The 21,538-nt window shown below is 38.6% G+C and overlaps 1 protein-coding gene across 1 annotated transcript in view; it reads left to right on the top strand.

Annotated features, from left to right (window-relative positions):
• PTPRN2 (protein tyrosine phosphatase receptor type N2) overlaps window positions 1-21,538 on the top strand; it is a 634,421-nt gene that overhangs the window by 392,913 nt on the left and 219,970 nt on the right. The window contains exon 12 of the mRNA XM_054274266.1: window positions 5,617-5,681. Within this exon, the coding sequence (XP_054130241.1) occupies window positions 5,617-5,681 (65 nt within the window). The remainder of the gene's footprint in view (window positions 1-5,616; window positions 5,682-21,538) is intronic.

Genomic DNA, 21,538 nt, shown 5'->3' with positions numbered 1-21,538 from the left:
TCTCAGGATGGGATAAGTAAATATCAGGTGATATCTATTTACTTCTCTTGACAAGGCAGGGAATTTGACTGACTTCTTATTTGAGACAGCAAAGTTTGTAGGCATGCATCCCATCACGAAGCAGAAAAAACTCCAGAAAAATAAAAAATTGTCATTTCATACATCCCAAACTCCTTTACTACAATTTAAAGATCAGATTTTAGAATAGCAGTGTGCTCATTTTAAAGGAAAGTTAAAGGAAGATATACAATTGAGCAGTTATTCATTGAAGAAATGGAAATAAGTCAATACAAGCAGTCATGCAGAAAGAATGTGTTTAAAATGCATCCCTAATCTATGCAAAGACATGGGCACCTGAGGTCCTGCTGTATAAAATCGTTGCTACTCTGTCCTTGACTATTACCTGGACATGGATGTAGGCAGTAGATGGTTTAGAGTGGGGAAAGTGACATTTTTTCAGTGAATAAGTTTAAAAAATATACAGCTCTTGACAGATATTCAAGTGTGGCCCCATTTCCATCTTAGAAAAACATGCAGTGTTGTTATTTCCCTGAGAAAAGGATTCTGTGTGTATTTTTTGTACAGAATTAAATACAAACAGAGATAGAAAATTCCTTGATTGTGAGCATGGAGATTTAGCTGCCTCATACTAAAATCTATGATAATGCAAAGGTGCTCAGGGAGTGGTGAGCATGGTCTGAATTTCCACCTGCTGGTTTTATTGGCTACAGCAGGTTGTAAAGGATGTGTGCTCTCAAAATTGCTGGAGATGCAAACAATATTTTAAATTACTCCAGGCAGCAAGGTACTGCATCTGAACAGATTGAAAGCTGAAATGTTGATATCAGAAATTAAATTAATGCACATGAGATTGAAACAATATCTAATTAAAATCACTTGAAAAATGACTTGAAAATTGAATATGACATAGTATTTAGCAGGCTGTTGCTAGCACAGCAACGTGGCTTTGACTTTTCTGCAACCATTTCCATTCCAGGCCTGGCTGCCAGTTAAATAGAAATTACACATGAAGCAGCAATCTTGTGCCATCATCCTGTAAAGATTGGAGGACAAAATACCTTCTACTGCAGCTTGTGTACTTGTTCCTCACTAATGACATTGTAAAATTTAGTACAGGCACCCTTCTTCTCACTTTATCTGGCCACTTGATTTGGTCATTCTTGTTCTGAGCTGATGCATTTTGAATATTCCCTGTTGTGCTTTTGACTTGCTGTGTACATGCGTGGCACAGTGTGTGGCCCTGCCAAAGACAAAGCCACTCTCTCTGAACCATGACATGAAGAAGCTTTCCAAATATTCAGGGGTTCGTTGCAGGGGAGGAGAAAGAAAAGTCCAGCTTTATGTAAATAAATGTAGCATTTGCTTGTCTTAGAGATACTTGTTAAAAAGCTAAAAACTGTAATAAGCACCATCTCTCTGGAATTCCCTCCCTCCTTTCCTCAGAGAGGAAAATAAATGAAATTCTTCTAAATGTGGCTGGCTCTTTGAACAGAACTTTGCAACAAGCTCATGGGAAGAAAACAGTGATTGTAGAATTCACCTGACAGCCTAAAGTAAATCTGAATTAGCTGCCCTCAATTTATTGACTGGAGGTCCAGTCAATATAGTTAGTGAGTCTAGAGCATGAATTGGCTCATCCTAAAATGGGCACGTAATAGCAGACAGGGGAATCATATGCCCATAAGTCCTTTTTTCCCTACATTCAATTAAGTACAGCACACACTCAAAGTCAGATACACACCAACAATCAAGTTTTCCTTGTGAGTGAGGCCATCTTCCCAGAAACATTTTTCATATTTAAGGGTGGTTTCTTCTTTGGGGCAGGTAAATCCTGCAACAGCCTGGGAGACAAACTGGGGAGGCTTCCTGCTGAAACCCTGCTGAACCTGGTTCCCTTTCCCCCACCGGTGCCAGTTTGTGCTGCCATGAGTCAGCTGGAGGGTGCAGCTGTGCTTGGCAGCCTGATTGATAAAAAACCTCCTTCCAGAAGTGCAGTAATGAGGCTGGAGCTCTGCTCAGAGCCCTCCATAACTTGCTCCTCCTAATAACTGATGGGCTCTGAGGTTAAACCTGCCAAACCTACACACTCCAATTCCTGCCTGTGCCACTGACAGATAACTTTGCTAAAGAAATAAACGTTTGCCCTCAGAAAACACACCAGACCTCCCTCAGGTTGGTGGAGACTGAGCAGTGACAATCCCTACCCTTAAACACTCAGTAACACCCTCATCATGCTCTCTAATAGAGCAAAGCCATTAAGTTGTCCCCATTGTAATTTAGATCACAGAAGAGACTTCCACAGATTCTTTCAGGTTAAAATAACTGGTATACAGAGAGTAGGCAAAATTATTCCACTGTAGCTACGTGCTTAATTATATGGAATACTGCATAAATTGTCAAGTGCAAAGAATTATTCTGATAAATTAAAATACTAATTAAATAGGCTATTGCAGAATTTTGAGAACATTATAGGGCTCTGCTTCTTCAGGTAATTTGCATATCCTTCATCTAGTGAATTTAATTTAAAGACCTCCGTTTTTGTGTGTTTGGAAGCCGTTTTTGTTTCAGTGGAAGATTAAAAAATGGATTTTTGTGTTGCTAACTGGTTTGAGAGGGATTTGCTTGGGGTATTTTTCTTTTTCTTTTTTTTTTTCTATTTTGAATAGCTTTTTTTGTGCCTCTTTGCTGATGAGTTTGTCAGTTCTCCCTTAGTATTATAGGACTTTAAACTGTGACCATAAAAAAATAACTTTGATGAAATGTCCAATATACTGTGTTACCCAGAATTGTAATTTCTACTTTCATAAAATTTGCTACTGAAACATCAGCTGCTATATACTGGTATTTGAGTAAAACCTAGCAGTTAGTATATTAAGATATTTTCAAACATTTGGGCCAATTTTCAGAGAATTAGGAGCACGTTCTTAATATCTGAATACATTTTCCCACCACTTCTTCCATCTATCTCCATTGACTATGTCTTCTTGTTTTAAGTTCTCCGTTATAGTCCTGTGTAGAAAAGGTTAAGTGCTTGTATTCACCATTCCACAGCTTGAAGCAGCTGCTTGATACGTGGTTACTGCTTCAGCTTCAGCACCATTTCTGACAGAATTTCTTGACCTTCCTGGGCAGCTTGTGGAGTTCAAGGTTAGATAAAATTCTCAGCTGTACATGCTTGAGACTGTCGGCCGTGTCTCTCTCCACAGTCTGACAGAGCCTGGGCTTGACCATTTTCCAGTTATGATTTAATCAATAATACCTCGTGCCTTCCATGCCTCCTAATTTTGGCAGGGTTTGTGTTAGCATTGCTGTCAGACCTGTCCTTTGTGTTTCAGCAAGTATCAAGGGGGAAAGCAGGGCTATTAAATAAACCTTTTTTGCTGTTGTTTTTTAATATCAAAGCTTCAATAATTAATGTCTGCAGGAAACCTATGAAAAGGAGGTCAAATCTGTAATAGTAATTATAAAATTCAGCAATTCAGCAGACCCAATATTTTCTATTAACTGTTCATGTGGTAAGAAATTACACAGTGGGATTTAAGCTTTGTTGTTTACTTATAACCATTTATTTTGCAGCCACTCTGCTGTGCAGTTTTCTTTATCCTAAGCTGCCAAAGAATCCTTTGTTGGACCATTCAGTCTCTTTGAAGGAGGCTGTGGAACTTTCTCATTTTATAAATCTTCAATTTTTGCACTTGGTAGAAATCTGCCTTTAATGTGTTTTCTGGGTGCAAGGACGGTCAGTGTAGTAGCATGGCATATCTTTTCAAAGATTTACTTGTTTTTTTTGGAAATTCATACTGCACAAAAAATACAACACTGCAAAACATGGTCTCGTATTTCATGTTTCTGTCAATTTGCCTTCCCATGGTCCCTTTGGCTCTGTGTGGAATAAATATGTTTGTGAATGTAAAAAGCATGGCACAGGTGTTAAGTATGTGAGTATTGCATACAGGTTTTAGGTTGTCATTCAGCAAAACATGCATTTAAGCTTTCTTAGCTTGGGACTTAGCAGGTTCCTCTCTGCTTAGTCAGCATATTAAAAAGATGCAAAAATAAAAGGGTCTGGGTCTAAAATGCGTGCAGAGATTTCTTCTTTGTTTGAATTGAGGGCAATATTCACCCCTTGCAGAAGGCAGTCAGAAAAGTTTTTCTGTGTTGGAATTGCTAGAGGTGTAACTTCTTGAGTCTTTGCATGTAAAAACTCTTACAAAAATCTTGCCATAAGTAGTGAGATGGAGCCTAATGATCAGACTTACCTCTGGAATAAATGTGAGTCATTTGTGTTGCACTTTCGGCAAACTCAATAACGTATCAGTTCAGAATAATCTTCAAGTCTGCTGAAATTTGAGCTGTTTTAAATGTTTCAAATGGCAACAATTAAAGGGAATTTTTCACAAATTAAAAAAAAAAGTTAATTCCCTTAAGTATCTTCATGTAAATTTACAGTGTGCAGTATGTTCCTAGCACTTCTTAACCTTTCTGATTGGAAGGTTTGCTTCAGGCAACCAAAATTGAGAAGCTGCATCTATCAAATTTTGTTCATAATCAAAGAAGAGGTAGGTGCCTGCAGATATGTGTAAGATGTGTGGGGTGACTCACCACATTAAATGTGCATCCCTTTCCAAAGACAGCAGAGAGAACCCAGATGACTCACTTGGATTACAGGCAGCTAAAGGAAGGAGAGGTTAACAGGGCTGCAAGGCTTCATTGCTACTCGTAAATAAATCAAGCCAGGTGCCTGGGTTTTGGCCACGAGTCCAACTGACAAAGTTTGCATCGAGAAGGTTAAAATCTCCCCATCCAGAATGGGATGGCAGTACCCATACACCCAACTAGGAATAAGCTCATCCTTGTGCTGTTCCCAGAACTGTGGTTGAACACTGTTTTTTGAACTCTGTTTTTTGGCCTGTGCTGACAGTCACAGGCCAAAACATATCAGACCATGGGATTAAGGGAATAGGCAATTGTACAACAGTGCTCAAGCCCATGCACTGAGCTTGTTTGGGTTGCAAGTATAATTGTAGCCTTAGTGATTATCACTTTTATTTAACTGCTTTATGACGGGTTGCTTTATTGTAGTTTTTAATGCTCTTAGTGATATAGATGCTGATAAAGAGAAAAAATGAAATTAAAAAAAAACAATTGTGCATTGCATCCTGGTGTTGTGAAATAAACTCTTTATTTTACCTGTGAGATAAGAGTCTGTATCTGTTGTGAAAATTCCGACACGGTGACAGTGCTGTTCTCATGGTAAACTACTGCTCTGCTCTTCAATGCAAGGAAGAGGGAAGTATCCTCAGAAAAGAACTTGCCAAACAAATTCTGTATCTGAGTTAAATGTGTGCAATATTGTGGAAAATAGAATTAGCTTGGCTTTCTTTTTCACATAATAATGAGCAATTAATAGCATAAATATGCATTCAAAAAAACTGAATAGCAGAGCTGCTCTCAGGGAAAGATATTCCATAGATAGAATAGGTATGAACTGTCATGAATATATTGATGAAGGAAAGAAGGTTGGTGGGAAATGCTGTAAAATCCTACATATTCCAGCTGTCCTTTTACTCTCTCAATCTTCATTTTTCCTTACAGCCATAAACAAAGAGAGGCTTGAAAAAACAACTGGACTGAAAATTCTGCAGACTGGTGTGGGGGAGGTAAGTGGCTTTCAGGCATTTTACATTGTCAAAAATATTTTCGTTATTGGGATTTTTAAAGAAATGCTGGAGCTCATGAATGTTTGTGAGCTACCAGTCTCATGGTGCTAAGGACCTTTTTATGATACAGTTGCATCTGTCAAAATACAATCTGCTGCACAAATAGCACTGTATCCCACAGAGAAAAAAAATACCATCCTTATGAGAAAAGTGCAGCCAGCTTTAAGAAATGCAGTTTTTGCTTTGTTGTATCACAGGAAAAAAATCCCCAAAGATGAGCAGAGTGACTGAAGTCGTCATATTATTCCCCTTGGTTTTGATGGAGTGCTATCTCATCTAGAACAGTGGAAGTTTAAATTTGGGGGAAAGAATCTTTAGATATTAGAGAGAATCTGACATCTGAATGTCTCTCTTATTTTGGATGTAACTTGAAACATAAATAAATCATGTGTCTGTTATTATAGTGATATCACTAAGCAAAAACTCCACTAAGCAGTTCATCATTTATTAATAAACATGATGCTATCTGCTAAGAACCTTGTATGAACTACAGTTGATTGCTAATTCTCGTGCTAATTTTGTGTACACAGTTATCTCTTTTTTTTTTCATTTAAGTAATTTTGCTAGTGGTGAATGCTCACAGGGCTAGGCAAATGTCTTTTTCTCATGATTGCATTATTCTCAGTATTAAAAATAACGAATTACTAACTTCTCATATACTCAAGGAATAGGTTGTTTTCTTTCTTTACCAATTTTTGGGGGTTGTATTTCTGATTTTTATCAGTTCATGCCTAAGAACTTGATGAGATTTGTGAGGTTCACTGTGCAAGTTCATTCACATTACTGAAAGACTTGGTCTTGGAGGGGTAATAACACTGAGACCTGCTGTGGTGCTGAGGGCCAAAGCTGAAAGAATTGGAACTGGAAACAAAGATAGGTGAAATCATCAGAAGATGAAAGCCAACATCTCTCCTTAACTGATTTAGCTAGGAATGTTTCTTATGGGTGCATAACCTTAGGAACTGTGAAGAACATCCTGGGGCATAGCAGTGCACCTCAGGCTGGGTCCTGACTTCAGGCCAGGCTGAAGTTTGTGGCTGTACTGTCTGCAGCCTCTGGTTTCTGTTTAATAGCAGGAGAACCAGGGTTGGGGTACAGGCTGCGGAAGCCACTCAGTATAACTTTACCCAATGGGACTCATCCATGCTAATAAAATACCTCCATGTATTTTGTCCAATTCCAGTCATTGAATGGATTCTAGTTTGCTGCAAAATCAGTTGGAGAATGAAAGCCCACTTCAGATGCTTACTGTTAATTCAGTTTTTGTATTATATGTGGTCAATGGAGGAAAAATTCCCTTTTGGATAGTTGGAATGCAAGAAGTTTTCACCTGCTAAACGTATGATTAATGCCCATTGTAGCAATAGCATTGCTGTAACCATGGTTAGATAAGGGATGTGCTGGAGCTATAGCTTTAAGGATTTCCTAGAGCATGAAGAGTTCTTAGGCCAGAGACCTCACCAGCCTGATTCTTGTATTTGGTTTAGAAAAAGTCACTGTAGAACTCACCTTCCATATATTTAGGCTGTCATAACTTTTTTATAAAAAAACACTGATACAACTTGGATTAATGAAGATTTTGACAGAATTTTGTGCTTTACACTCTACCAAATATGTATTATTAGGAGGCAAAAAGTGAAAATTGGTTAACCCAAGTGAAGCAGACATTTTGGCCTAAATGTAATCCAAGTTATATCTGAAAGAGGATGATCAGCAGAGAAAGAACCAAGTGGTTTGGACCAAGTAACGTGATGGAAGAACATTTATTCAGGTGCTTATGTATTTTGTTTGGTGTGAATTCTCCCAGCTGTATACATTCCCCTTTCTAAGTCTTATCAGATATGATTGTGTACATAATTAATATATTTCTGTGGTCTCACATAAATGAAAAATAGAGGAGTGCTGTGACCAAGCATTTTTTCTGTTGATACAGTATCAGATTCAGGCTATTTCAGGTCAAATTTAACTATGGTAATCCAGTTTTGCAGTTTGAGTTTTATTCACCCTGGTGAATAATTATTATTGAAAAAATAGAAAGTATGTATTTAAAGATAATGGAAGAGCTTCATGTTGAATAAGGTTTCTTTTTACTTCATACTGGAATTAGGAATGGAATTATATGTAATGGTGACAGTAAATCAAAGTCAAGATGCTCTAATCAAAAGTACTTATGAAAACTCTAGTAGAGAATGAGAAATGGCCTTTTTGTTTGGACACCAGGTGAGGTGCATGACAAACATAATGGACATATAATCTTCATATGCAGGCCTGTAAAATAAAAAGGATTGATTTTGCAAGGCAATTTTCATATCTGAAATACCTCAAGAGAATATAGCCAAGGTGGTGGTGGCAAATGGAGCTACTGTCCAAACAAACGCAGGAGCTCTCCTAAGCTCAGCAGTAATTCGTGTGTGCCTCTGGATGGTGGAATCTGTTTTAGGTGTCGATCTGTGATAACAGGATTTGTGTCTCAGTAAGGAATGTGTGGACACTGGTGACTTCCCAGGTCTTGGCTGTGCTGGAAGGAAACTGTGTTGTCCTCTGTGGAGATGAGAAATGCTTCTCAGAGCTCCTCAATCTATCACTTTCCTTCCCCTATCTCAAGAAAAAACATTTCAAAAGCAACAACAGACTATGAAATTCACACCAAGCTTACTGAGCCATTCAGTCAAGTCCAGGGAGAATTGATGAATTGCTTTTATGTCACTGCATAAGCATGTGCTATATAGTCATTAACAACATGGGTCTGGAGTCTACCACAGCTGAAATCCAGTTCATCATCTTTATGTCATGTAAAAGATTTCCACAGATTGTGATTCTCCCAGCTAGGCCTGAGTTAGCTGTGTTGTGTCAGTGGAGGATAGGCTCTGCTTTAGCTGCATTAAAAATGAGTTGTTAAGCTGCAACTTCAGAAGCTGCTCATGTTTCAGGATGTTGACTTAAAAATTCTGTACATTTCAGGGCAAATGTGAATGATAAAATGCAAAGCACTGTCTGGACTCTGGGCAAGCAGAGTTTCTTTCAGGCCATTACAGAACAGATTTCACCAGTATTTCCACCATACATGCACCTCAGCATTGAATATTTGTAACAGAATATTCAACAGTACAGGGATCCAGAGAGTTAGATTAGAGTTTGATATGATGTGCAACACTCTTAAAATGAGAATTATTTTATCTTATTTTATCTTGTTTGCAAGAAGGCAATTATTCCAGAAAACCAGAATAACTCTGCTGTAGAGAAAACGAGTGCTGAGCTTGTAATCTTGAGGATCTGTGCATTGCTGTAGTACTATCTCTGGAATTATATTTGCCAAGATGTGTTTTTTTTATTTGCAGTTTTCCAGCACCTATAACACGAGCTGGAAAAAAACTAAAACTAAAAAACCAGTTGAACTCCGCTACAGTATCCATGTGAGATTTGTTGGACTCATTGTCATGCATGTTTGTGCCAGACAAATCCTTCATGAGCATTTCACACCTTCTTGTTTATTCAGATACAATGAAGCTTTGAGGTATTTTCTTTTGATCTCCTACACATGAAATAAATCTCTGAAGTCCTGAGGTCATCTTCAGCTGTTCTGCTGTGTCTTTGAGGGTATGACTGCATGTGTTGTGTTATTTAGATGTCTATTTGCATAATACCATGAAAGACACAATACTGGTAAAAACTGGAGAGCTAAACAGCATTTAAGCAGGACCCATAACTTTTCTCCTCTGCCCCAACTTGATGTGAACCACTACTTGAGTTGAACTTGCTGCTTTGAATGGCTGAGCACTCCTGCAAGATCTTGGGGATCTCTTTGTCTCACATGAAGGGAAAGCCTCCTTAGCAGCTGCACAGCTCCACCTGACTCCTCCTGAGTTCAGGAATCTGCACAAGCCCCCATCCCACACCAAAATTATTGCAACTGGATTTGTTCCCAGGAGTTTCTCTCCAGCCCAAGGAGCTCAGCAGACACCACGAGCCACAGCCCTGCACAGGGGTCACCATGCCAGGTATCCCTTCAGCATCATTTAGGAACCTAGGATGAACTTTAGGAACTACTTCTATCTCTTCAAATAAGCACCATTGAGTTATTACAGGAACACAGTATTTTTAAGTTCAATTCCATGCACAGGTTGGCTGTGACCAGAATTACTGTGACATGAATAAATGTTTATTCAGCTTTTGGCTGCAATTTGTTTTCAACCACAGTTTCAGAATAACAAGTCAGGCTCTCCAGTGGCTCAAGAAAGTGTAATCCAGTTTTGGGGTATAAGAGTCTGTGATTTGAATAATCAATTAATGAGGCCTGAAACAAACCCAGGGAATGGCACTGTTCCTGTCTTGAAGTGACAAAACAGCACCCACTTCAGAATAAGTTATATTAAATTACCTCTTTCAATTTCCCAGTAAGAATGCACAGAAGAAACTAATCATTGGAATCATAACTTCATTTGTAGGATTTGAATCATGGCTCTCATATGGCAGACATATAAATTAGAACAGTTTTCTAAAGCAAATGGAAATAACCCAAAATGTATGCAAAATGAATGCTTCACCATACCTCTAGATATCCTAAAATAGAGCAGTGATATTTTGACATGTTTCAGGATATTCTCATTTATAGATATTTTGATAGGTGTAGAATTATGTTGATGTTGCATAAAGTGATGTTACTACAATAAAGAAATCTGTGTTTAAAAATTCTAGTGAAGCTAGAGGACATGATAAGACAGACTTTCCAGAGATGTACAGGCTTCTGAGGCAGGTTTCTAGCTTCTTACCTTCCTTAATGTTGCCAGATTTTGCCCCTATACATCCAGATTTTACCTAGCATGATATTGGATTGGAAATCCATAAGAAAATTGGAGTGCAGAACTTGACAAATCATTTTCAATTGTTGATCAGAATAAGATTTTCTGATCTTTGAGTATTAGGTAAAGTGCTAAGTACTGACTTTTGGGTTATAAAGACCAAATCAGCCTGGGATCTGCTCCAGCTGTCTCTGTTACAGCAACACCTTGGCAAGCCAAGCTCCTGACCTGGAGCAGGCGCTGCCCAGGGGTACCCAGGACTGGAAGGGATGCTGTGCCCAACATCACTTAGATGAGGTAGGTCTGAGCCTGACCATGGTGTATGAACAGCAGCTGTGCATGTACAAATACTCAAGTTTTAGCCCAAGACACAGCTAAGTTTTTCATCTTCCACTGAAATGCACCCTTCTTTTACCAGAACGGATTAGGCTGAAGCCAGGCACAGGCGCATGTGAGGGCAGGCACCTCTGCACTACAGGGGAACTGTTCTTAGACCAGGGCTTTGTCTCCATGCCTGCCTTCAGCATTTTTTCTTACAAACCTCATGGCTTAGAGATCAACAAGTTTATTTTTTCCTGTTATGTGAGATTGGAGTTCCCACAGACGGTTCTTGCTGTTGGCTTTTGCGGATCACTGTGGCTGTGTTGATCAGCAGACAAACATTTCCAGGAGGGGCAGTGTTTGGAGACACATGAGATGTTGTGGGCAAGGCATGGATCAGGTCACAGAGGGGTTCTTTGCCTTAAGGCATGCAAATTTATATATAAAACTAACAGCAATGATATTAAATAAAAAGCTTTTAGGAGTACAATCCTTGAAATATTCTGGGTGAAGGCATAATGGGAAAGGCTTACCTTATCCCACACACACAAATTACAGATTCTAAAGCTGTGTAACCTTTAAAATTAGTATATTATATTTTCCATAGAATTCTACTAGAAATATGCTACTTATGTGAAATTTTACTAACAGTGAATAATATCTCGCTATTACAGTTTGTAAGGACACATGAATAGTAAAGTTATGCTAATCAGAACTTAGTCACACAGTAGCATTTAGAAGTAACACTTCAAGAAATTTTAGGAATAAAGCTAAACAGAACATTAGATTTCTCCAAAGAGAATGATGAAGATCTATGGCTCATTTATTTAAGACCTTGTATGCTTTTAAAAAATGCATTCTAGCTAATATTTAGATATAATGTTAATGCTATTTATTAACTATTCATTACAGTACATAGCCCACTAGAGGGCTGCTTTTCAAGTAAATTGCATCCAGAGTGTTAATAAAAGTGTTAAATGTTTAAAAACAAAAAATATGCAGCAGAAATATGTGTAGCACTTTACCACATTATTTTGTCAATTATTTTCTGCTACTGCATGTTATATATAGAGCATACTAAGACAATGTAAGTCATGGCCCCAATTCTATAAACAATTAGAATATGCTTAGCTTTAAGTATATTGTTATTCCTTTTAAGCTGCTGCTAAGTTTAGAGTTAAAGAGATGCCTGGATGCTCCTGAGACTGTCTTCTGTCACATATCACACCGTCTCTGGTTGTGGAGGGGCAAAGTTCCAATGTTTATCCCCTGTATTTGATTTGAATATTGCATAGCAGAGGTATTTTGACATCTGAATGACAGGTCACAGCTTCAGTTTGGAAATCATGTGTCAGTAGTAATTTCTTTTCTTGTGCTCTGATTGTGACAACGCCCTCCATCTTCTTTACAAATTTTTAAAGAACACGACAAGGAAATGAGGAGATTATAATGTAAAGAAAAATACAGCAAACCTGATTTTCAGAGACATCTATCAGTCTATATTGATTTATGTTTTCCTCCTGAAACAGTATATAAAGCACAAGTATTCAAGTGTCACATTGGTTCATGAGTTCCTTTACAGTAGCACTGTGTGATTTAAAGGAGCAGAAGTGCCAAGTGATGTGGCAGTTGCCATGGCAACTACAGCAATTCAATTTTTATTCAGTATCATGTAAAATGAAACAAGATACAGTTTGCCTTGTGGCTTCAGGAACTTATGCATCTACCAGTGTTGTTCCTTTTTGTCTTTTTTAACATTGTACTGGTTAAAAAGAAGCATGTGTTTGTTTTAAGGATTTATCTTGGGTTTAGGCTGTGTCATGCCATTGTTTTTAAAGCAGAGTTTCCCTTACAAACCATTATAAATCTGCAGAGAGAAGAGATTTAGACACTAGCACTGGCTGCATAGAACAAACTGCAGGGTAATTCTGTCTAAGAATCAATGTTATTATTCGCCTTAACTGTGATTTGGCAGCCTCCACTCAATATATTAATAGAGAATCTTTAAATAGGAGAACATGATTGTTTGTACTAGATATCTTACTGATTCATGAAATTCAGCAGCCTCCTTCTACCAGCAGCCAGGTTATTATGACTCAAAGGAAAACAAAATCTTGGGTGGTGTAATGGGTCAGCTGGGGAGGCTGCAGATGAAATTCTTTTAAAGTGTCTGAAGTTTGAAGGACCTAGATGGTCAGAAATTGTAGAAAAGGGAGATTCTTCCATATCCACATATAGGAGCTTGATCCTGGCAAGAACACGTGGATTTCAAGCAATCTCAAACACATTTAACTATTTAAGGAGAGAAGTAGTGGCAGATCCCAGTCTCTCAGCCCTCTCTCTAGCAGAGACCCTGGGCTGGAAATGTTCCTACATAGGTCAACATGGAAAGACCTTTGTCAGAACCTTTGCTCTGGGTCTGAAAGCATAGGAGAATAAGAGTCTGTTTCTAAGATTCAAGCTCTTGAGATATCCAACTTTCCTATTGGAATCCTTGACACCAGAGGCCCAGAGCTGGTAAAATGAACAGGACCAGGACCCAGAGCCTGTCACGGTCTCACACTTGTCTGCACTGCCAAGTTGTTGTCACAGTCACTCACATTATGTCCTGTGCCAGTGAGGACTCTTGGGCTGTTTGCTTCTCCACCTAAGCAAGATCCTGGCCAGGGACCATTCACAGCAGGCAGTTTCAGTGTGGTCACCTTTGGAGCAAGGGTGTAAAGGCATGTTGAAATTAAAGAATAATAGAATTAAAACTTCAGCTGTGGGTTAAAAGAATTATGTCATTAGGTTTTTTAGTACTAAGCTTAAGTACTTAAGTAAAACTTAAGGTCTTTGCTTTCTGGGAAGGCCTGATAGCACATTCTTATTCATCCTTCACAGAACTACTTTGCACTTGTACATCACTAAGTTTCCACCCTCGATGGCTGTAGTGTCCATCCCTTCAAACTCCTTCAGAATGCCAGGCTTAATCTGTTATATATATTGAAGCAAATTTTTGTCAGAAAACTTATAACGAGTTTCTAAATTTAAATGTGATGATTCTTATTAAATTAGTTTGTTGGAGTTCGCTTTTGTTTCTTTTTGCATTAATCAGCAGATTTATCCCGATGAGATAGTTTTAAGAAAAGTGTTGGGGTTGTTTTGACTAAGCATAGTTTTATTTTTGTGTGCACTTTGACTGGTATCAAAGGGAAATGCTGGGGGTATTTTTTTTGTAATAAGAATGCAAACATACTTCACTGAATTGCTAAATCAAAGTTTCTGTAGAAACAATAATGTAGTGGCTTCTGAACTGCATCAAGTCCCTGTGCCAGAGAAAAGTGACCCAGCCCAGGAATGCCCAGGAACCACAACAGCTCTCTGTGCACTCTGCTCTCCCAAAGCGATGGCATTCTGCAAACTGTCTGTCTGTCTGTCTGGTTCTTTACCTTTAGCAGGTAGAGTAATTGACTTCATTTTAAAAATGTCAATGCTGCTTTTATGATATGGATTTCACTTGATTGTTAAACTGTTAATTTACAGATCTTTACTAAGTGAATGCAAACAAATTCTGGTCCTCAAAGCTCTGCTAATGCACAATGTTTGAATTTTAATTTCCAGTCCATCTTAGATTATGGTGATGAAAAACAATATTTAATCCCTCGTTAACACATGAATAAGCGGAAACTGTCATTTCCCACCAAACAATAATGGGATTATCTCAAGAACTGTCAGTTTATGTGAAAACATTATGTTGCCCAAATTTTCATAAAAATTAGCAGTGGGTAATATTCAAGATCAGAGCAATGGAAAGAGGGAAATCTGCATTCATGGTAATAAATATTCATATTTGTCTGCTCAGGAGATGAAAATCTAATCAAGGGGCTATTGATGCACTGGCTTTTTTTTTTTTTTCTTTTTCTCTTTTTTTTTTTTTTTTTTTTAACCAAGATGTTTCATCTAAATTGGGTTTGATATGGAAATTAGTCTTACTCCAAGTCCTCCAGGCCATGAGCATGCTGGGATAACACTGGAGGTGTCCGGTACATCAGATGTTGCTGCTGGCATCTGCTTCCACAGACAACAAACACAATAAAATTAAATAAAAAATTGACAACATCTCAAGGGTCAAGCTCCCAGTGGTTTAGGGTGTTGTGGGGGGTTTTTCCCCCCCTGAACATTTTAATTTTATCCCCGTTAAATCCTCAGTACTGCAGGGTTAAAATTGTCGGCATTTTTTGCTTTTGTTGACAATTACCATAAATCAGAAGACACTCTGCATGAAGCTTAATGAAATATGTATGATATAAAAATGGGAAGAAGATAAGTGCAGTTTGCTGCTTCAGGATTTTGTGTGTGTGTGTATCTCTGTATCTGTGTGTGCACATGAACAGCCTGAAGAGGTGACTTGTATTTTGTGTGCTGTGCACTGAACAGAACAGTCAGGCAGTTACTGACTGCCAACATATAAAAAAGCATATAATGTGAAAAAAAATTATAATTTTTCCAAAAGTGAGAGTGGGATATTTGCTATATCAGGTAATTTGTTCAACTAATAGACTTGCATGGTAAAATACTCAGTTTAAAATATTTCTTCATACTTCTTTTTGTGTTTACTAGCATGAAAATCTGGTTTGTCCTAAAAGAAGTATTTGCCTTAAAATACTTAGCATTTACTATTACTATTAATATTACTGTAATTATTATTATACTCATTAGTTGCACACTGTATCTTGTTCTTCATTGTGTTTCTCAGGGGTTTTATGACCTTTTTAAAAAAATAGACACATCATTAAGAAATAAACCCATATAGATATATCTATACACACACACATACATGTATTTGTGTGTGTGTATAAAGAAGGACATCCTTTTGTGGAAGGGTCTCATGTTTTCTGACACCCACATTTACCTGACAGACCTGTGGGTGCTACTGGACACTGGGCAATTCACACACGCAGAATTCTCAGAATCTCTGGGTTGGAAGAGACCTTCAAGGTCATCGAGTCCAAGCCAGCCCCAACACCTCAACCAAACCCTGGCACCCAGTGCCACATCCAGGCTTTTTTTAAACACATCCAGGGATGTTCCATTCAGCTCCTGATTGTTGTGCAGACACCAGGAATGTGTGACTCAGTCCTCTTAAAACTCAAAATACCTGCACTGAGTTTATTGAATTCCTGGAGAAATTGCCACACAAAAAGCATATGTTTTTAGATTTGGAACTGAGCAAAAATATATCAGCAGCATTCAGCTATATTGCCTGTAGCAGAGGAGAGCAGAAAGGTAAGCAGAGTCTGCTCTGAAAGAAAGGATATTCCTACTGACCAAGAAAAGAGAATAGTCAGAATAGAAATATTGCTTGTTACAGGGATTGCACCCTTTCTTTCTGAACTCTATACTAAATAGGAATATGGAAATATGGCATATTTCAGAATTCCAGTAATTTGTGCAGTAAATTGTTGTGAAGCAAGTATAAGCAGCCTGCAGAGTGTGGTGTGCATGTATTGGCAGACCTGATATCTTTAACTGTACAATCTGTGCTGGCATCTTTGTCTAAAATGTTTTTCAGAGACCTTATCTTCCTAATCAACTCCTTTGCCAAGCTAAAAAATGAGAAAGGAAATGCATGCAGCATATATAGCAGATGGATGTTCAGCTGTACAGGTGTCTGGTGTGCAGATGCCAGATAATGCAAGGTAGTTAGATATTTTTTGAGAAATTCCATTACTTGTTCCAAAAAGAGAGAGTCACCCATTCTTCTACCTGTTCCAGCAAGATGCATGCCCGGGAGTGTGAATGACCCCTCTTAACTCTTTCCCATTTGATCAGAGGAGTTCTTAGAGAGCTGCCTTTGGTCTTTGCATTTTCCTAAGGCCCTGAATTGACTGAAGTTCATCAGTTTCTGCTGCAGAACAGCAGCAGCCTGAATTGAGGTTAGGCAGCATCATTTGAACCAAGTTCTTCTTTATTCGCTTTGCCTTCTTACATGGATTGGAGAAGCATCAATCATAGAATCAGGGAATCATGGAATGGTTTGGGTTGGAAGGAACCTTAAAGATCCTCCAGTTCCAACCGTCCTGCCAAGGACAGGGACACCTTCCACTAGACCAGGTGGCTGAAAGCCTCATCCAGCCTGGCCTTATATATTTAAGCCACAGATCTATATTAAGGCATAATTAATCTCAAAGCAGTGTCTGGAGATAAGCAATGCAGTGCTACCTGTAAGCAATATATCCAACATCATTTGAGTACTCACACCACCGTGCAGCCAATTTTAACTTTTTAAGGTGGCTGTGTATTAAGGTGCTTCATGGACCTCAGCTGTGGTCCTGGGTCCCATTTCCAGTCACCTTCATGCAGGGAGCTGCTACTGCACACTGCTGCAGTATCACAGGCAGCTTCTGGATGTGCACTCTGATCTTCCCCACAAAAGGACCCACGTGCACACTTGGCAGTGCTCAGCAGGAGACAGGTCTGTGTGCTGCAGAGCTTGTTGATAGTGTGGAGCACTACTGCTTTCCCATTTGGATGAATTTTTTCATGACAGAAACACAACAGAGACCCAGATTTGGGTCTCAGATTTGAGGGGAGGTGTAGGCCCTCATGCAGAAGGAAGGACACCCCGATTTTCTGCTTGGCTCTTTTCTGTGACCTGAACCTCATTAGCTACACTGAGTATTAGCCTCCTGGAATTGTTTATCTTTTTAAGCTATTTTAATATTCCAGATAGCTTATGAGACTCTGGATATGACCCCAGGTATTTGTTCAATATAGCTCCTTGTTTATATCAAGATTCTTGTTTGGAGTCAGATGGGTGAAGGCTTGGACTTTGGGTTCCCATAGGAGTGCTTTGCCACTAAACTATAGATGGTGGTAAAGCTTTCTGTCAACTGAATATTAATAAAAAATCACGCTTTTCACATAGAAAGAAATTCCCTATTCAAAGTTTCCCTAAAAATTATGTGGACCTATTAAAAAATAATTCTGCAGCAAATTGATATTTCTTTGCATAAATCATTTAATTGAAAAAAGGCTGAGTAGTTTTGATTAACAGGAGCATTACAGTAATGCTTTCTAGACAGGATTGGAATCTCACTGGGTACCTGCCCACACATAAAGTGACAGGAAAGCTGTGTCTTTGAGTGATTAAGATAATCACTGAAAAATACAAGATTAGGAAAGAAAGGGAATAAAAATTATCACCTTTCTCATATTAAAATTAAGTATATAAGCTATAAAGATACTAAATGAAATTACCCAGTTTTAAAAACAAGCCCATGACAAATTTTTAGGACCCAAAGTCCTATCCAGTGTCAGAACCAGACACTCACATTTCCTGCCCATGAATGTGCAATTCCAAAATCATCAGGATGGAAGCTTATCTTCAGACTTGACTTAACTAAATGTTTTAATAATCCTAGCTACGAAATGCTAGGAGCTGATCTTGGATTTTACAATAAGAAGCAAAGTGGTTGTGATACTCTATGTTATGTAAATTATATGCAAAGTATATTGGCATGCAAATTTGAATGCTGGAAGAAAGTCATTCTTTTCTAAACCAGAGAAGAGAGTTTTTCACTCAGATAAGCCAGAATCTGCAGATAATTTTTTGAACATACTGATGGTGTTTTATTACATCTTTAAATATATAATAAATATATAAAATAAAAATAATTGTGTCTCCTTTCTAAACAAGTTCAATTTCTCTACTTTGCTGGTACCAAGTAAGCAAAAATGCTAAAAGTCTGTCAGATAAGATCATATCAGGATGCCATAATATTAAAAAAATATAATTGTGTGAAATTTTAAATTGGCATTTTAATACTTTACTATTTTGGTTTCAACAGCCAAAGCTTGGAGTAGATCCAGGTGTTGTTTGTGACCCTGTTGGTCAGTACTGTCCACAGTGGCCAATACCATGTTGTTATTGCTGGTTTTTACCCATTTGACAATGAAGTGTTCCTCTGTCTATTGATATGTTGAACTTTGGAAACTCTAATGGGCAGATACAGAATATTTCAGGAATAGGTAATAATGTTCACAGGACATGACAAGACACCTGCTTGTCCCTCTGGCTCACCAATAACACAACAGTGCTATTAACCATATTTTGTTAGGTCTGACAAGACAAAACAGAGCAATAGTGGCTGTGTCTGCTGTCTTTTCTCTGTTTTATCTTTTTCATTTTGAGCTTGAGTTTTGTGCCAGACTAATAGCCGGTGGCAATGGACTGGGGAAATGAAACTTTTGCTAAGATTAGGGACAGTGCAGAAAACAATGTGTGAAATTCTGATTTGACAAGGATGAACAGACTGGAGAGGGCACTGAGACATTTTGTGAAGTGAAACCATGTTTCTACTCATTGTGCCTTAGAAAAAACAGTGACAGCAGAGGTACCAAAAGATCCCACCCAGGAGACAATAGAATAGTATCCTCATTATACCAGTCAGGGAATAAAGGAAGTGTGGGGTTTATTCTGCCCTTTCTAATTACTGGTAACTTATATTAATTGATGGTATTGGAACAATGTGTGTGTTGTTGTGCTCTGGGGTGAATATCCTTGTGAGACTGTAAGTTCAACAGTTGTCATGCAATTTGGAGTTGCAGACTGGTAATTTTCGTAATTGAATCCCAGGAAATAAACAAAATATGGCAACTTGATACATTTTGAGCAATTAAATTTCTGCTGAATTTTCTGCTTCATCCATGGGACTCCTAGATTCTCAGCCAAATTCTGTCTCTGATTAAGAATGCAAATAGCCAAAAGAAACAGAAGAAGGAAGCCATTTTTAATATATCTGTATATCACAACAATATATTGTATTGGCACCTGCCTTTAATTTAGAACATAGTCTAAAACATCTGCCATTGGACCACAGGTCAGGAGAGCAGAATGAAAAATTGTGTCAACTGTGTCTTTTCTGGCTCAGGAGAGCAGGAATCACATAACTCCTCTGCATTGAAATGGTTTATTTGCAGGGTTTGAATTCAGTATTCCTGCTCAGCTGTACACAGGATGTACAGATTTCAGAGGAAGATCCTTTCCTTGCTTCATGCCAGATCTCTTTAAATTCTTAGTATTAATTACCTTGATGTAGCAGGTACAGGGAACCACCAGGGTGCATTCCCTCATGCTAAATACCTGACAGATCAGCAGATGCTCAGGGGTTTGTTAGATCATTTCCTGAGAAGGTGAATGGTACATGCAAGCTATTTCTTCGGTGCAGTCCTGCTCGTTTACAGAAACTTTACCCCAGCTCTTGTTGCATGGGACACTGGAGGATTGGGCAGTGGCAGATCCATGGTTTCCAGGATCTCAGCCCATAAGACTGGCTCGGGCTTTTCCCAGGGCTTTGAAAGTCTGGCTCACAGTTTCCTGCACCCTTACCCTCCAGTGAGATCTGAGCCCACTGATTAGAAAAGTGACATTATCCACCCCAAACTTAACTGTGCAGACACTTAACTAAATCATCTGTGATAGGAGTGTAGTCAGCTGAGCTCTATAATCAGCAGAGTCCAGCTATGATTGGAATTGCCTTTTATTTCCCATCACTGATTAAAGGGAAAGTCAAAAGCTGGGGCTGCATAGTTAAATGGAATTCAGTTTAAAAGCTAAGACTGCATAGGTCTCTGTTACATCTAAGGAATCAAGATAATTCTGTCATATAAATAACTAGGTAAACTACGATATCACAGTCTTCAGTATTGGCTGCAGATGCAAATGGTGCAAATAATGTTCACCAAACTCCATGTCAGTCTGATAAGCCTGTCCTGGGGATTCCTGATTGATCTTCAACCATTTGTGGCTATCTTTGACAGAGCACTGAGGCTGAGCCCACAGAGTGTGTGAGCACACTCAGCTTGAGCAGTCAGATCTCAAAGCCCAGCAGGTCTCCCAACCCTTGTGCATTTAGTTCTGTCCTACACTTCATGTAGCACATGCATTGATGGCTCACTGGGTGATTTACCTTCCAGGGCAACTGCTGGCCTAAGTAAACAGTGAATAGTTTGTAGTCTGCATTAGTTTCATAGCTGATCAAGAGTCTTTTTTAGTAGCTTGAAACCCTCTCTTTACTGGCAAGTTCCCTAATATCATCTTTTGAACACAAAGAGAATAAAGAGTTCATTCTTTTTTGGCTGATGTTGAGAAGTGGTATGGGGTCAGCCATGCTGACAAGGCACTTTGCAAGGAAAGAGGAAGGCATTTGCAATATCTAAAGGATGTTTCCTTCTTTTCTTTTCCTTTTTACTTTGTGTTAAAGATGTATGACTTCCCAGTCAGCGCAGCTTGCAGTGCGCCTTTGTTTTCCAAATTAGAAAAACCAAACAAGCTGTTTCTCAATATAGTTGTTGGGCAGTTTGTTGCATCAAGCTGTGAGCAATGTATGCCATGGAAAGAGCCCTGGCTGATGCCAGCACAGGAGGTGTGTGGTGGGGATACAAAGATAATGGTGCCACTCAAAGTGTATGCAAACAACTGTGGTTCTCTTCTGGTAGTGTAGAAACCCCTGGTGGGTCCTTGAATCTCAAAGCTAGTTCAGAAGAAAAAGATAACAATATTGTCATCTCTTGTTTTTGTACTTTCTTTCCAGTGCTTCCTCCCTCCCTCCAGAAGAGGGAGACAACTCTCCCACACTGTAAAATTCAGAAGTTTAGAAGGATGAAATACCTTTGAATTTATCTTTATTGCTT

The sequence above is a fragment of the Melozone crissalis genome, unplaced genomic scaffold, assembly GCF_028551555.1.
Source record: "Melozone crissalis strain CALT ecotype California unplaced genomic scaffold, PUWL_Pcris_2 ptg000016l_1, whole genome shotgun sequence".
NCBI classification, from domain to species: domain Eukaryota; kingdom Metazoa; phylum Chordata; class Aves; order Passeriformes; family Passerellidae; genus Melozone; species Melozone crissalis.
This window is presented reverse-complemented; position numbering and strand designations above follow the sequence as displayed.